The sequence below is a fragment of the Protopterus annectens genome, chromosome 3.part0 (genome assembly GCF_019279795.1).
Source record: "Protopterus annectens isolate FY-2018-M chromosome 3.part0, PAN1.0, whole genome shotgun sequence".
In the NCBI taxonomy this organism is placed as follows: Eukaryota; Metazoa; Chordata; order Ceratodontiformes; family Protopteridae; genus Protopterus; species Protopterus annectens.
In genome coordinates this window covers 2,879,862-2,898,550 of record NC_056731.1, presented here as the reverse complement: position 1 = coordinate 2,898,550, position 18,689 = coordinate 2,879,862, and the positions used below count along the sequence as shown (strand labels likewise).

The 18,689-nt window shown below is 37.2% G+C and overlaps 1 protein-coding gene across 1 annotated transcript in view; it reads right to left on the bottom strand.

The window, feature by feature from the left end:
- The window catches only part of LOC122797327 (highly reducing polyketide synthase cm3B-like), a 315,241-nt gene extending 296,960 nt beyond the window's left edge, over nucleotides 1–18,281 (bottom strand). The window contains exons 1-3 of the mRNA XM_044066143.1: nucleotides 18,194–18,281; nucleotides 4,409–4,577; nucleotides 3,823–3,983 (exon numbers count right to left, since the gene is read on the bottom strand). Of these exons, the coding sequence (XP_043922078.1) occupies nucleotides 3,823–3,983; nucleotides 4,409–4,577; nucleotides 18,194–18,281 (418 nt within the window). The remainder of the gene's footprint in view (nucleotides 1–3,822; nucleotides 3,984–4,408; nucleotides 4,578–18,193) is intronic.
- Between the last annotated feature and the right edge of the window lie 408 nt (nucleotides 18,282–18,689).

The window sequence follows — 18,689 nt, the reverse complement described above, 5'->3', positions numbered from 1 at the left end:
ATAAAGGATACCCGTATGATATTTCACTGGCCCCAGCCCTAAAACTGAGGGCAAGTAGATTGTAAAAAGATTTTGGATTGTTTCAAAACATTATATTATATTGTCACCTCACAGTAAGACGTTGTCCTGTTCGATTCTCAGCTAAAGCATCTTCTGTGTGGAGACATGCATGAATGGGCGTACCTTCGTTGAAGGTTGTGCATCAGAGCTGGCAACTCAGCATGTAAAAATCTACTGCCAATCATTAGCAGACCGGAGTTCTGCTGTGGCAACCCCTAACCAGGAAAAGCTGATAGACACAACAACAACCAAGAAATAAACAAAATTAACCACTTAAAAACAGCAAACAGATGAAAGAAGCGTGTAGAACAGACCACCGACAAAATCCATGTTTAAGTGCTTTTCATCAAGTTTCAGATTTTATCAGAATAAAGTCACATGCTCAAAGCAGATATCAATACACCACCGCAGCTAGATATTGGTCAATGTAATTACATCATATCGTCCAAAACAAACATTACACAAAACTTAATAAAAATGATTAAAACTGAATATTCTTACCAAAAAGGGTAATAACCATAAAAATAGATCTAGAACGAATGCATCTATTAAAAATGCATAGATTTCAATTTTAAAACGAAACTCAAATAAATTCTGTCATTAAGACCTGGTATTTGGCAGGCATTAGTTTTAATCTGCTATGTCAATTCCTTGAACTCTAGCCATTCATCCATTGGTCCCCCTCTACTTCCAAGGTCTACATGGTCAATGACCCCAAACTTGAAAGTATGTGTGGGATGTGCACAAATGTGCTTGTACAAGGCACTGTTTGTGTTTTTATTCTTGATATCATACAGGTGTTGATACACCCTTTGCCTCAGTGCTTTTTTGGTCTTACCAAATGCCCACTACGCTCCCACACCCCCTAATGTGGGGGCTGTGCTCCCCACACCCCTCTAACTATATATACTAACACCAGGATCACACTACAGTGGGGAAAAGGACATATACCGTTTACTTGCCTTAGAGTAGTACTTGTCAATGAAATGAGTTTTAGGTGAACTGACCTTTCAGTAAAATTAACGTTAAGTGATTTGGTATCAATGAAATGGATTTCAGTGAAATGGTCTTTCAGTGAAGTGATACGAGAATAACGATATGAAAAAAAAAAAAACGTAAGAAAATCTTGCCTTCATGCTGCACCCCCCCAGGGGGCTCCGCCTCACTCCCTGGAACTTAAATATACCAACTCCGAGATTGCACTACAGTGTGGAAGATGTAAATCTTTCCATTCCGCACTATATGGAGATACCGGTTCCGCGTGGTCGACATTTCGAATGTTGATCATACGGTCTTGGCCATATGGTCTTCGACATTCTGAAATGTCAACCATGTGAAGGGAACCTATATATATATATATATATATATATATATATATATATATATATATATCATATTAACTATAAATGTAGGTTTTGAAATCAATGAAGACTTATCAGTGAACAATTTTCCTTCCTTCTTGAGAATATATGTAAATATTTTGGTGCCAAGAACAGGTTTGATTGCATTTCTGAAAGAATTACTGATGGGTCTATATTATAAACACAAAAGTCCTTTTTAGCAAATATGAAAACAGCGACACATATTGTGTGAACCGTGAAAACACCGAACGCCCTAAACCGCAAAATTCAAAATCTTGAATCGTCATAGTTGGCCAACCCCACCGCCTGCCACATACTACCTACCCAAACAAAATAAATAAACCACATACATACACTAAACAAAACCCTACTTCTAACCCTAAAGTAAAGCTTGCATATATTACTATGTATGCACTTACCTTAACCCGCACCCTAACCCTAAGGTCCGTAACTATCACAGACTTGCCTTTAGGAGCTATACCCAAACAAAATAAATAATCCACACACATGCACTTAACAAAACCCTACTTCTAACCCTACACTAAACCTTGCATACATTACTATCTATGCACTTACCTTAACCCTTGCCCTAAGGTCCGTAACTATCGCACACTTACCTTAAGGAGCTATACCGCAGAAGGGCCAACTATGACGATTCGACATTTCGAATTTCACGCTTCAGGACGATTGGTGCTTTCGCAGTTCGTTGAATATGTGTTGAGGTTTCCATATTCGCGTAAGTGGACCTTCGCGGTTCTAATAGGGAACCTTATTAACATAGCAACATGCCTGAGCTTTGACAGTTGCAACATTGGCAAAATGGCTTGGAAGTTGTCACAGTAAACATAAAGCATGTGCATTCTGTTCAGATGTAGAATCAAAATAATGCTCTTTTTAAGCATTTGCTGAGTTGCCATCAAGAAAGGTTTTATTCCTCATTGTAGATTAACTTGGTGGTGATGTCAACAGTTTGCTTGAGAAATGTGATGACTGGCATGTGAGGTTAAATGCTGATCAACCTCCTTGTCTGAATAGATGTTTTAGTATTAAGAATATTTTAAAACTGAGGGGGATTTAACAGCATATTTAATGACAATATTTTACAGTTGAAAAGGCAGTTCTGTAATATAAATTGTTATAAAATAACTGGGAGTAGTTCTGTTGCTGGAGGTTTAATCATTTGAGAAAAAGACTTTACTATTTAAATAGCGTACTTCCTTAATTTTAATTGTTCTGATGAAGTCTCATTTATTTACATTGTCAATATTTTACATGTCAAATAAAAATAAATAATAAAATGAAAATGCTGCACAATGAGAAAAGTACCTTATTATTTAGATGGTGAAGTCTGAAAATTCTCTTTTGATTTTATTGTTACTCTGGGGACATGCAAGGCAGTGCAAGCTGTTTCTTTATTTTACTCTCCTAAATACATTTGAAAAAGTAAAGGTAAATCATATTTCAATGCTCAGCATGTCCAAGCCTCTAGCCTTTATGCAGTTCTTATACAATTTACACATTTTTGAATAATCATGGACAACAGATACTCAGCAATAAGATACATGTATGTCATAAACTGCAAAATACAAGCAGCTGTAAGAATTTTATTTTATCTATTTTGACATTTGTTAACCAGGTTAGTCCAACTGAGCAAAAGCCCTTTTTCAGTGGAGGCCCAAGGAGAAAAGCTCCGTACATGTATAAAGAGTTACAATCAGAATAAAAAGTGATATCTAACATGTACATTAGTTATTTACAGACTCCCTAAAAAAGAAAGGTACATACAGGATAAACTGTGACAACAGTTAAAAAGTAGAAGTTTGTAAATATAAGCCACAGTTTGAAGTTAGGAACTGGCTTGGACATAGAAATGTAAGTGCAAGATATAAATAAACAAATTAATATTGGTAGATCAAATGCTGAAACTGTTACTTAGTTGGATACGTTTAGCATATACTAGGCTAGTATCCTCTGTGAGAGTTGTAAGACATAATTACAAATATAAGTGTGGTAGACAAGGTCTGAAGTAAAGCTGGAGGAAGGATTCGGTGGGGTTGTGGCAGGAGCAGGATCTGGAATTAAGCAGGTTATATTTTAAAGCTTTTTTGAAGCAAGCAGTTTGTGTTAGGAATAGTTCTGATCCACAAAGGAAGTTTGTTCCATGCACTCGCCACAGAGTGGCTGTAGAGAAGGTTCCCAACAGATTTTTGGGGTTTGCAGCTATCCAAGAGGTTTCCATCACAGTTACAAAGTATACGTTTAGGAGTGCAGTGTGAATGAAGAGTAGGGAAACCAGGGCCTGCATTATTTACAAGTCATGGGTATTTCCCTACTCAGAGGTTTAGGTTGCAACAGCAGTGTTGTTAATATTGCCTTGCATACAAAAATGGGATGTTCTTACCAATAAAAACTCCAGTTTTTGTTCCACTAATGTTTTCTACTGGTGTTCCGGCATCTTCCAAAGCATGATAAGTACATTCAAGGAGGAGTTTATGTTGTGGATCCATATGTTCAGCTTCTGCCTCGGAGATATCAAACGGCTTGTGATCAAATGCATTGAAGCTAAACAGCAAATAAATCTGGAATTATTCTGAGTGATTATTAATATGACATGGATATAATTTCAGCTTTGTTATCTGTTTTAATTAAACGGTGTTGCATACTTTACAGTTATAATAATATGGTTAAAACAGAACTCTACAGTTCGAGTATACATTAGAATACTAGGCAGCATCACACTAGAAAGCTGTTTTCAAGGTGACAAAGTTTATATTAAGCAGTTTTATATAGCATGCAGTATTTATAAATATGATTTTACAGATGACTAACTATCTACAAAAATACAAGTAAGCATACTATTTTAAGGAAGGTTGCACAAAAATGAAGAACATTCTTTAGTTTTACTTTGATATGAAATTGAGTATAACAATCTGAATTTATAATTAAAGCAAGTAAAAATAACACATACATACATGAGTGAGTAGTACACCATATTTACTTTCTTGTCTATAAGAGCTGCACGAGATGTACGGATTTTTCCTGCCTTCTGGTCATCAGAATCATACCATAATTTAGTATTAAATCTTTCAGGTGGTATTTCCACTGTACAGTTTTTTCCTTCTACAAGTACCTTCCAGAAATTGTCTAGCCCTTCTCCTGTTGAAAAAAACAGATATACTATAATTTGCATTTTGTTAGAATGGAAAGCATTAGTTCAGATTTTAAGAATTCATTATTTAGAATATTGATAACATAAAAAACTCTTTTGGTGAGATAGCTGTAATGACAGCTGGGAAACAGGAAAGATAAGCATGGGCCAGACAAACGAAAATAAATTCAGGCTTTGGTAGAGCTGTGATTTATTATTGAGCACCTTCGACAATTATCCTCCCTGTGGATTGTATTAACTTAGTACAACATGGGGTAACAGAAAGTGCTTAGCCACTGATATGTGATAATGAAAGTGGAACCATAGTTGGGTTACTGCACAAAAGCACATCCGTCAAACATAGTTAACAATGACTGCATGTTGTTCCACATGTGCACTCTGTAGAGGCTCTCTTGAAGAAGGCTGATGGATATAAAATAGAATGGGATGTTTGTGAAAATGGAACTGATTTAAACTTGAATGACAAAGATTAGAGCACCAAGATTTCCAGATATTTTCAGCTCATGTAGCTCAGCTGTTCAAAGATTAAAGTTCACCTGTACATTTTAATAGCGGGGATAATATTAGAAATGTTTTAGTGTTGGGTTCATAAAGTATCATCGATATATAACACAGCACTGCATAAAGAGTTATACATAAGCCATAATTTGTAGTGCTTCACACAGTATTAACATTAAAAAAATAACCATCCATCCATGGAAAACTGTGGTATAAAAGAAGCTGCCTAAAACCTTACTTACTTTGTCTCTGAAGCACTGAATAATATAATCGCTTTAGATGCAGTTATTGAATATGCATTTTGGGCACCGTAAAAATCTACTGCCAATCATTAGCGGACTGGAGTTCTGCTGTGGCGACCCCTAACTGGGAAAAGCTGAAAGACATTACTTACTGCAGCTTTGCATGTTACTTTGTTGCCATGGATACTTGCCCCTTGCATAACAGAATACAAAAAATGCACTGAAGATATGCTGAAGAAGGTCCACAGCTCACTGCCAATTCTCACTCTAAAAAAATTACTTTTATTAAAAATAAACAAAAACAAACAACTGGGGGTTATAAATATAATCCACACAGGTTAAGTGCTTTCATCTGCTGACCGCAGACTTCATCAGAACAATGATCTGTGTGATTCTCCTCCTTATATAGTATATTTTATAAAATCAAAGTCCAGTGGGAATGCTCTATCAATTAACTCCAACATGAATAAAACATAACCTATTGAATATTCATTAATTCAAACTGTTCACATGAATCTGCCTACACAATTCTATTATACATCCTAAAAACATTCATTAGTTAATTGATACAGCATTCCCATTAGACTTTGATTTTATAAAATATACTATATAAAAGCTGCAGTGGTGCAGCGGTAGCATTGTCGCCTCACAGCAAGAGGTACTCCCATTTGATTCTTGGCTGGAGCGCCTTCTGTGTGGAGTCTGCATGTCCTCCCCACAGTCGAGTGTCATTCGAAAGACATGCGTCAATGGGCGTGCCTTCTAAGAAGGTTGGGCTGGCAACTCGGTACCATAAAAATCTACTGCCAATCATTAGCAGACCGGAGTTCCTCTGTGGCAGCCCCTAACTGGGAAAAGCCGAAAAGACAAACAACAACTATATAAGGAGGAGAATCACACAGATCATTGTTCTGATGAAGTCTGTGGTCAGCAGATGAAAGCACTTAACCTGTGTGTATTATATTTATAATCCTCAGTGGTTCATTTTTGTTTATTTTTAATAAAAGTCATTTTTTTAGAGAGAGAATTGGCAGTGAGCTGTGGACCTTCTTCAGCGAATATTCAGTGCATTTTTGGTATTACAAGGTCATGTATACGCTAAATATTTGGGTTTTAATAACAGAATACAACCCGGTGGTATACAAAACAAGGTCCATATCAGGGCAGCATGGAGACAGAGCTGGTGCTGAGGAAGTACCTGAAGGCACTGTGAGCTAACTTTCTGCAACACTACCTATCAGCAAAGGCAGGTATGAAATAATAATCCTACTGTTGTGTATAGGAGAGGAGCTAACCTTAAATGTCTACCAGAAAAGAAAAACACTACAGCTATTATTAGATCTAAAGGTACATTTTTATGTGGGGCATGTAATATGTGTAAATATGTTAGACCTGGTAGTTCCTTTGTAGTGAACAATAAAAAAATTTTCATTAACCACAAACTTAATTGTGAGTCAAAAAGTATCATATACTTAGCCACTTGTGACTGTTGTCCAGTTTTCTATTTAGGTAAAACCGATTGGAAATTCCGAGAACGGTTATATGAACATACTTATGCTATAAAGACAAATAAGAAAGAAAATGCTTTAGCTAAGCATATTGATGCTAATCCAGGCCATAGTTTCCATTTTCAAGCTATCGATCAACTACTTCCAGACATTAGGGGTGGTCCCTCATCCCTTCTGTTGGAAGTTTGAGAGCTTGAATGGCAACTAACTTTAGACGCTTTTACTTTGCCTGGTCTTAATGAAAATTGTAACATAGTTTGCCTTTTAAAACTCAGAAGCTTTCTGAGATAGAGTTAATATTGATTGTATTTGGTCAGAATTATTGACTAATGGTACCTTAAGTATTTTCTTAGGTGTCTGTTATTGTACCATCTTTTTGCAGTTAAGTTAACCAATACATTTATTAATATAGGAACTATTATTTACGACGTAAACATTAGTAAACGCGAGCAGTCTTATTTTAATTAATGCAATTTTATAAATGAAGGGTATCTATTTTGTATCCATTCTGTATCGATTATAGAATTGTTGTTTTAATGTTTATTGACAGATTGGTGATTTTAATTTTTAACTATGCGCTTATTGACGTAACTACGTCAATTTTAGTTTAAATTTGGCGCCTTATTGTATTCCTGTTGCTTTCCTCTGAAGAAGTTACTTGAGTTGATGTAACAAAAACGTACTGTGTTTTTTAAAATAAACCGTTTATGTTCAGGACACTTGTTTTTGGCTGCTGTGCTTTGGTTTGAGCTCCATTTTTTCTTTGCTTTTGTGTTTTGTGCTTTTTGGAGTAGATGAAATAATAAGGGCCTGCTGAGCCCCAGTGGTTCCTGCTGACTATCCTAAGAAATATTATGGTCTGCTGCTGACTGCAGTAATGCACTGTGCCTCCCTCACATTAAGAAATTGGCTGAACTTCCTGTTTAACATAAAGAACTGCTAATTTGCCTTCTGCTCTGCTATGATAATTTTCATACAGAAATATGGCCATGTTCCCTATACCATTTGTCAGCATGCAAAAGTACCAGTGGTGTGACATTAAGAAGCATATTATCACAAAGATACTTAATAGTACAGGGTGACATAAGGGTCTTACTCTTATCTTTGTTATAAAAATCATCTTCCAGAATCCAATTGAACGTCTTTTTTAAAACGTATTTGCTGATATCGTTGCATGCTCCCAGTTTGTGCTGGAAATGTGACTGTTTTGTCTAGTGTACTTTCATAATAAAATCAAAAAGATAAAATATAAATTAATTAAAATATGCTTATTAAAATGGAAGTCTTTCAACATAACGTGGTTTATATTTGCAAAGCATTTGAACTTATTCATCTTTTTCTGCAGGTTTAATCTATATTTCATTTCTATACTGCATTCCTGATAATTATAACTTCTGCAGGCGTTGTGACAGAATAACTCAGTCTAGTCTATGCTAGGTCTAAGTCTAGCCAGATAACTCCATCTCTGAAACGCATTTTATTAGCACAACTGCACAACTACTTCTTCAGAAACGAAGAAATATCAGAATAAAATAGAGCATGAAATAGCATGAAATATAAATGTTGAAGAGGTACATTGCAATACGACATAGGTTAAACCTCAAAGCAAAAAAAAAAAGAACAACATGGTGACTCCCTTTTTACCTGCTGTGTGGCCAAATTATGGGCCAACCTACCAAAAGGAAATAACATACAGTCAATCAAGAAGCTTACAGAATCACTAATATCTCATTACTCATCAGTAAAATGCAACTCTGCTAAAAGAATAACTAAAGGAATGACTCTGTCTCATAAACCCTCTTATCACCCGATGTCTAGCCAGCTGGCTCACTGATAGCAATCAGGGGGTCAAAATAGGTGAGGCCACCTCCACCAAGAGGCCAGTCACTAGCGGAGTTCTCCCAGGGCTTGGTACTGGGCCTACTCCTTTTTCTCATCTATTTCTCTGAAATGGAAGCAAATGCTGAAGGTTTATGTCTGACTAAGTTTGCAGATAGCAAGTTAGGGGGTCACATATCTCTCAACTGTTCAGATTTTTGCAGAATGTCAAGATTTTTGCCTCTAAATTTTCGTCTGCTTCCCATAAAATTTGTAATTTTCTGGCAAATCATTGCGGATTGAAGGCACTAGATAATAGTAAATAATGACAGACATTTGAGTTTCAGACTCTGTATCCTTCATAAAATGTATTATAATGCAAAATCTGTCATTTTAGCAACTTTCTAAGTTTACAGGAGCAATATTTAAAATATGTCTGTATTTTTGGGCCTTTGTCCCCCCCATTATGTCTGGCTTTGTCCAGATTTCTTACATTGAGAGGTTGAGAGGTCTGGGGGTTACCATCAACTCTCCTGCAGGCACTTGCTTTCTTCAAGGAGGTCAATCTCTGACTGACAAATGGTGCCAAAGCTGTGGTCTTAAACGTAATGCTAAGAAATGCATAATTGTACCCTTTAAGGAGTCAACTATCCCAGCTAATTAACATATGGATAATACACCCCTAAGAACTGACCCAGTGGTCATGGACTTGGATATGTATGTAGACAATAGCCTTACCTTTGAGCACCACTTGGCCACAGTAGTGAGGAAATGCTTTTATGTTGTGCAACTTGCAAGTAAGGGTATGGCATCTAGGTCCAAAGAGGTCATTATCCCACTATAATCCATCCTTATTAGACCAAGCATAGAGTACATTGCTCCCTTTAGTATATACATAACCATGCATTTGCAGCAACTACAGCAACCTCAAAGGTTCCTTACAAAAAGAATACAAGGCATAACAAACCTGCCTTATGCAGAGTGCCTTAAAGTTCTTTCCCTCTACTCAGTCTCCTATAGTTCGCTGAAGGGTGACCTATGCCTGACTTACAAGACAGCTGCAAATCCCACACTTATGAATCTCCTACATATTCATAAGTCAAACAGTACCAGAAATACAAGGTCTAGGGACCTGAATTTTGTCTGCAACTTAAACAGGACATGATGGAGAGACAGATATGTGTCCCAGAGACTACCCCTCTTATAGAACAGGCTTCCCATTCATGTGAAGCTGAGTTTGTCTATTACCCAGTTTAAGCACAACATAGACAAGTGGATACAGACCAGGAAATTTACACCGGGCCTGTCACCCATGTGCCTTATAAAGAGAGGTGGCTTATAAATGCCGGGCCCTCAATGTCCTATTTGGATACAGGGCATCATTATTCTTTCGGGAAAACTTGGCTAGGATTAGAAAGGTCCCCCCAAGTCATTATCTAGTAAAAGTCTATGAATCCCTGAATACTACCAGCATCTGCAGTCTGTCCCTCATACTGATACTGAGGAGTAGTTCATATGTATGAGTGTGTGTATCACCCTGCTAGTCCTGCTGCATGCTGTGGCCTAACCTTGTTCTTCATATCATTTGCTGTGGCTGACTGTGTATTAGACAGATGTGTAGGCAAATAAGTATTCATCCGTTGTTTATATTATAAAACGTTATTGTTACTAAATAAGTGGAAAATCATTGAAAGAAACTCAGAACTGCACAAAAACTGAGACCAAATCCCATTTTTATCAGTAAAAGGTATTATAATTTGAAGAGACTGGTAAAACGTAGGCCCAGCAGTAGTGATAACACAAAAAACATAAGTATATTTCCTTGATGATTTTGCAAATTTTACAGGTTTATTAATAAATGACCCAATATTTTATTACATTTATGGACAGTAATTATATACTAAACAGCCATTACAATTGCTTTTTAGAAAAGGTAGCTTAAATAGTGACTTGTATTTCATGCACTGCATTCAGTGCTGGGAAAACAAAAAGGAAATTGTGTCAAGAGAATATAACAACAAACAACTAAGATGAACTCTCTTTTTAGACGTTCCGTAGAATGCCCTGGTGTTAGAAAATGTATGTTATTTGTTATTAAGGATGACAAAGAAGGCTATAGGAAATGCAATATGAATTCAGTGTTACAATATAGAGAACTATTCTGCCAGTTTAAATAAAACTCTACTCTGAACCCTTATCTTAATGAATACAGAAGGGTGAGAAGCATTGTAAAGTTGAAATCCATTAATAAATAGTGGATATATTTTATTCTTGTTATAGCAATATTTATATAATTAATTATATGGCTGTACTGGATTGCAATGGTTTTAAATTCTCTCTTAACGCCAATGACAAGTTAACTAGCTGTATTATACGTTTGCTTTTAAGAAGTAGGAAATGTTTAATGCATTGTACTGAGATATTCTAATTGAAACGCTGCTAACTAAATACATCATTTTCTCTATTTAGCTACTGCCCAGAACTCCATCATATGGTAGAAATTCTACTGCCCAAGGCAAGCCCGCCTGACCGAGTGCGAACGCACGGATAAAGTCTCAGCCCCATCGCCAGCTCAAAAATCAGACCAAGGTTAATAAAAACTGTTACCTAAGAAACTTAACTGTAGCCGAGCCAACTATAGGGTTCAAACACAGCAGCCAACCCAATACTATCTTTAGTTTTACCTTAAATCTGGCAATATCTCTCCAAAATTGTAGTAGGCAGAGCCTGAAAATAGTCCAGACTTGTATAATTGCTACGAAATAAACAAGGTATCATCCACCTGAAGTCTGCTAACTCCGAGATTGGGTTTGCCCCGCTCCGCTTCGCCCTCGCTACGCTCGGGCTCGCTCCGCTCCCCACCCTGCCCCCTTATCCCACCCGCCCCCACTGCCTCTAGATTTATAGCCACCTGGCCACTCCTACTTCCTCTCCCACCCACTAAACTTCCTCTCCCACCCACTAAACTTCCTCTCCCACCCACTATACTTCCTCTCCCACCCACACCACCCCCCTGCACCCTATCACTATGCCCAGGCCAACAGGGATAATTATCCTACTTATCCTACCACTCATTGTGATACTCTACCTCTTAACAAGCTATGAACACCTATCATTATCAGGCTTCCACTATCCAAATTATCACACAAATCCCCCCCCCCTCCACCAATAGTTGAATTCTTCCCCAACCAAACAACCCCCAAAACAAAAAATCTCAGAGAACCTTACCTTAATAAACAACACCAAATAACTACAAAAACAAAACAAGGTCTAAAACTACTAATCAAAGTCCTAAAACTAATAGCATACCTGAGGAAAAACATCACCAAAGACGGAGACATCCATCCCAACCCAGGCCCTACCAGCTCTACAGAGCCCACCAAACATCCACTCTCCCTTAGACCGACTAACTCTCTACTTATCTGTCACCTAAACATAAGAAGTCTGAACAATAAGGTACACAACCTTCATGCCATGCTAGAAACCTATCTACCTGACATCATGTGTCTAACTGAAACATGGCTTAAACCATCAACCAAAGACAATCAGATAATGTCACCTGGGTTTAACATACTCAGAGCTGACCGTATAAAGAAAAGGGGAGGTGGGATAGCTGTCCTTTATAAAAATACGCTAAACATACTAACTAACCCCAAACAACCACCGCAGGTTGCTAATGCTGAAATATTAGCTCTAAAAATACAACTAAATAAACTAAAAAGTGTAAACCTAATAGTTATCTACATACCCCCAGGGAACAATATCGAAACTTTAGAAGCCATTCTAAATTGGATAGATAACAACTATCCACAAGAAACTATAGTCCTGGGAGATGTTAACATTGATTGGAACCAATGCTCCGCACAGTCCAATCATACTCCCTTAAATCTCTATGGTTTCACTCAGATTATAACCACTACCACCAGACCAGGCAATAATAAGCAAAAAGAAAGCATACTTGACTGGATGCTCGTCAAGGAGCACCCCCAAAAATATACTCCGGGGACTCTCCCCAATGATCTTAGTGATCATATGCTTACATATATTTTGAAAGATAATACAACCAAGGCTAGCATCCCAGTGTATAGAACGATCAGAAACAAAAAAAAATTTGACCCAATAAAATTTAACACGGAACTTAAATACTGTAACTGGTCAAGATTGAAATTCCTTCCCCTAGATGAGGCAGTCTTACATTTTAATGAAACATTCCTTACTATACTGGACTCTCATGCTCCAAAAAGGGTATCTAGAATCAAAACTCACATAGCACCCTGGCTAACCACAGAGACCAAAACCAAAATAACTCTCAGAGACAAAGCATGGACAAAGTGGCGTACTACCAAGTTACCATTAGATCGGGTCATCTTCCAGCAAATAAGAAATGAAACTAAAAAGGCTACCACTCTAGATAAGAAAAACTACTTCCACCTCCTACAAAACAAAAACCAAAAGAACCCTCAAAAATTCTGGGCAGGATTGAACAAACTTCTCCAACCAGGAAAATCCACCACTCCCACCCCAGAAACTCTATCTGACAAGAACCAAGAAGAAGTAGCCAACAACTTTAATACCTTCTTCACCGAAACCATTCAGTCACTAGCTAACCAGCTACCTGCTCCCTCCACCACCCCAAAAAACACCACACCCAATTCTCCACTATCCTTCAACCTACAACCCATATCCACCGCCTACATTCGATCCCGATTGAAAAAACTAAAGCCAACTACCCTCTCAGCTGATCTTCTACCAGCAGAATACCTGCAAATTGCTGCAGATGTCATAGCCTACCCCATATCAATCTTAATAAACAGAACCATTACTGAGTCCACAATCCCAGCAATATGGAAAATATCTCACGTCATTCCTCTTCATAAAGGTGGAACGTCCACTGAACTCTCTAACTATAGACCAATAGCCATATTATCACCACTTGCCAAAATTATGGAAAAGTGTGTGCATTACCAACTAATGTCCTATCTCATCCAAAACAAGCTACTAACTGACTGTCAGCATGGATTTAGACCCCATCATAGCACGACTACTGCCCTCCTCTCTTTTACCGAGAAAATCAACCGTAACCGGAATAACAAAAATATTTCCTCTGCTCTCTTTCTAGATATGTCGAAAGCCTTCGACATGGTAAACCACCAGCTTCTTCTCAAAACCCTAGAAACCTTACATCTAGACACCCAAGTCCTAAACTGGTTTCAAGCCTACCTCGTAGGCAGACAACAAGCAGTTATGTGGCAAAACAAGCTCTCCTCCCTACTACCGAACAGCATAGGCGTACCTCAAGGGTCCATATTAGGACCTCTTCTCTTCTCAATATTCATAAACGACCTCCACTCAGTTATCCCCGAAGCCACCTGCATCCAATATGCAGACAACTCAACTCTCATCTGTTCCAATCCCATCCTTGACAACCTTCTAACAACCACCCAACACTGCTTTACTATAGTTGAAAATTGGCTAGCTGACCATCAACTCATCTTAAACCCCAAAAAAACCCAACTACTTCTCTTTCACCCAACCAACCCAACACCTTTCACACAATTCACTATTCAATCCAACAATGGAACTATTATCTCTCCTACTACCAACGCTAAACTATTAGGAGTAAACATTGACAATAAACTCCGATTTGACACCCACATCAACCAAACTATTAAAATGGTAAACAAAAAACTAGGGTCTTTATATAGATTAAAAACCTTCCTAACTCCAGCCGCTAGACTAGCTACTGCCCGCTCACACCTCCTATCCACCATACTATATGCCTCCCCCATCCTTACGAACCTCAACAAATCGGACCTCAATCGTCTCTCCACTTGTTATAACCACATTGCTAGATTCATCACTGCCCTACCCTATAGAACACACCATTGTATTAACCTGAAAAAACTTGACTGGCTAGAACTCCCTAATCTTCTCCTGAAATATCAACTCGTAGAAGCCTTTAAAATCCTGAAACATCCAGAGAACACCCCTGCACTAAAAAACATACTAACCCCCTACTCCAACCTAAGTTCTCTTCGCTCATCTGACAAACTCCTAATACAAACTAGCAAGTCCCATAACCTAGGCGGGGATACACTGTACTCCAATGTTATTGGCAAGGTGTGGAATTCTCTTCCAAATAAACTAACGTCTTTACCATCACTAGCTCTATTCAAAAAAGAACTTGAAATCCACTATAAATCGCACTGGCTTTGTCCTTGTATGAACCCAGACTAAGATTACCATGAGCAACTCTGCATACAAGTGGGCAATTATTGTCCTAGTCAACCAAGTGTCAACTAACCTGAATATAATGAAATGTAACTAAATGTAGCTGCTATTGTAATATTCTTATCTCTCTTAAAACTATGTAATTGTTTTTGTCTTTTTTACAATATGTCATTTTAACCCTGTTGGAGCTTTTCTCCCCGGGACTCCGCTGAAAATGGACATGTATCCAGTCGGACTACCCCGGTCAACAAATGTAAAATAAAATAAAATAAATAAAAATGCTGCAGTATGGCTGCATTTTTATTAGATGGTTCATAATCACATGATTTGGTGGAGGGGTAGTTAATGCGTTTATATTTGTCTTGTTCATTTCTGATAAAGCCTTAATTAAAAACATGCAAGCACTCATAACTGATCCTAGTGTCTGTGAGTCACTTGAATAAGCCATTTTTTAGTTTGCTCTTGGTTTACTTTGCTCCTATAGAAGCATATTGGTTTTCTTTGATTCATTACTGTGTAACACTGAAGATATCATGTTCTATGGCAAACTACTGTCTGTGTAAAGACTACTCAATGCTAAATATGTATATTTTTGTCTGTATTGATTTTATCATTATACCAACTACATACAGACAGCAGTGGGTCCTAGGTAATAGTTTTTAGCAATTAACCATTTCCGGTGTACCCATCTATTTAGCTAAATACGAATAATAAATAAATGATAAAGTCAAAAAGGTAAAAGAGGCACTACCCCAGAGATAGAGCTTCCTAAAATGTAATACATTGTGTAGTATTCAAACATTTTAATTATTTATTTGGCATGGAAATGAATTGGAGACTGCTTGGGTTCCTTTTTAATCATGACGTTGATACAAAAACTGCAAAATGTACAACAAGCACAAAATAATAATATTGCAGTGTATAAGAGAGCAGTAATAGCCAAAAATATGTCTGTGGCTCTGCATATATAACAATACTACTTCTGCTCACGACAATATATACTCCTAGGAATACAGCCTGGTCGGGATATAATAAGACAACTGAGAAAATGGTGAAAGAGAAGATAGGGTTGATAAGTAAAAAAGAAAGTGCATCTGCACTCATTCATTTGCTGCAGTTGTTCTCTAAGCTGTTTGTTGAAGGAAGCAGGGGTGAGAAGCTAGTAAAATGTAAAATACTGAGGTCCAGGTAAGAGAAAGTAAAACAGAGTGACAACAAGTGTTAGGTGCAGCATAATCTGAAGATATTACAGATTAAGTGCTGCTCAATACATACTAGACAATGTAAGATCTCGGTATGATCCATTTGAAGACATCTGTATGTTGTAGTATTAATGATACATGTAAGTCTTAGCTAAATCAGACACTAGATAATTGTTTGTTTCATGGCAATCATGCAGACCACTCCCTGATGTGAAATTGCAGATACAGATTAGTATACAGCTTCAACTCATACAAGGATGAGAAGGAAGACAATGGAACTGAGACAGAAATCTAGGACTGATCAACTGATTAACTTATTTATGGTGGCTGGGTTGTCATAAAAGGGCCTTTGCAGCCGGGCTTACCCTGGAAAGTTTTAAAAGAAATGACAAACACAGCTTCCATGATACATTGGGATACAGTTCTGACTACAGCCCAGCTGACCCATGTTCCAGTACTGAAGTAATGGCTACGGGAGGGGGGCATACCCATCCCAGGGTGGGCAGTTATGTAGGTGCTCCCTAAGGTGATTCCTGGTAGACACTGGTAATGTCACATTGAGAGGTCATTGTCCAAGGAAAGGAAAGTGTAGTGGGCAAGGCTGAGCTGCCACTGAGACAGGGAGAAACTCTGTGCACAACCAATGCACACCCACCCCTCAGATGCAACCACAAATTCCAGAACAGATGGGGAAATGCAACAGGTAAGGTGACAAGTTACGAATATCCCAGGCTAAAGGTTATGACAAAGACAAGGATGTCCTTAGGTTCCACATCTAACCGCACGAGTACTGGAGAAAGGCTTGGGGAACAGACAAGCTGGAATACCCAATATGGACATGGGGCACTCTGGTAGGAAGGCTGTAGGATAAATCAGAGAGCAAAAGTGTTCTAAAAATGACAAATGCTACAAAAGTGTTGCAATATTTTATAGAGGAACTACTGTACAGAAAGCCTTATTTGCTACTAATGCATGAACATAACTGGCATTCTCCCATCTCCATTCACCTTTTCTGTCAAGTGTTTTCCACCATCATCATTCAAGCATCACATTCTGCATTCTTTTATCAAGGCCACCATGACCTAGGTGTCATCGTTCTTGTTGTACCTTTCCTAATAGTACCAATCTATATCTGGATACATTCATGCTGTATAATTACTTCCAAACATTCGTATTCCTCTTCTTTATACTGTTTTCATCATAACAGACATCCATCTCCAGGCCACTAATATCTTAAATAATGACTTCTGTTATCACATTGGTGCCACATTAATCTAGAGTCATATGTCTAACACTGGAATAATAGTTCTTCAGGGCTGAACATTCCATTATCAAACACCTAATTACAAATATTTGATTAAAAGAGCTTAACTTGATTTTTTAATAGTTAAGTCTTCCAAACAATTGCCATTCATATTACATAATATGTTCATGTCTTCAGAGAATAATATAGCAAATTAACTGTTTTGTGAGATAGGGAGTATATATATTTGCACTTGTGCCACATCCAGATCATATTTGCTGTCTATTGATATGCACTTTAAATAAGTAAATGGCTCAAATTTAATAATATTTTTCATACTTTAATATTATTCATATAAACTATGCAAGACACACATTACAACAGCATGTTCTCAGTATTTAACATTTTATTATTAAACAGCTATAAGTACTCCTATTACCAGTTTTTAACTTTCTTTTTTGTTGCTTATCAACATGGGGGGGCTGCATCAAGTCTAAAGTGAACAAAATATTAAAAATGACATACATAGCAAGCCACATTTTACATATTGTAATTGTCATGGTAGCACCCAGTTTAAAACAAGTATGAATATCCCAATTCATGGTCTTTCTTCTGTTTAACATCAGCTAAGTCTTTCTCTCTATAAAGAAGATGTTTATCTGATCTTTTACATGTAAGCTGTCACAGTAATTGCCAGTTATTCAAAAACAGTCAACTCTCTTACTTAAGTGATTTTAAAAATGAACAAAAGAAAATTAATCCCCAACTGCTCTTTACTTCACTTCTAATAGTTCTAACAGACAGCCTGATTTCTTGCTTCCATAAATAAATCTTTAAGATCATATGCAACAAATTGCTTACCTAAAGTAAACTTCATGAATTCTATCTCATCAATCTGTATGGAATGTATGATTATGTTACCAACCATCATGTATAATTTTCCTTGCATTACGATTGAAAATAGCAATTTTTAAGTTTTGCAGATGTAGTGACTTCTACCACACCTGGTATCTTTTGTAATTTGCTATGCTGCACATCCTGATGATGTGAATGAGTGGGATACTCACACATTAAATAGCAGATTACGACCATAATTTTATAGTTATATTAATTCAGTGTATTTAATAAAATCAGTTAAATTGGCAATGGTATCCTGTCCTAATACTGATTAATTTCCACACTTTGTCATTTGGTAATATTACCACTACTAGAAGCACAGGTACGATTAGTAATGACAATACTGCCTAAACAAATATGATGAAATTATACAATATTACAACATAACAACAGAACAACAGACTCCTGTGAAACTAATTTGATAGCCAGTTTTGTATTTTTCTTTTACTTCAATGAAGAA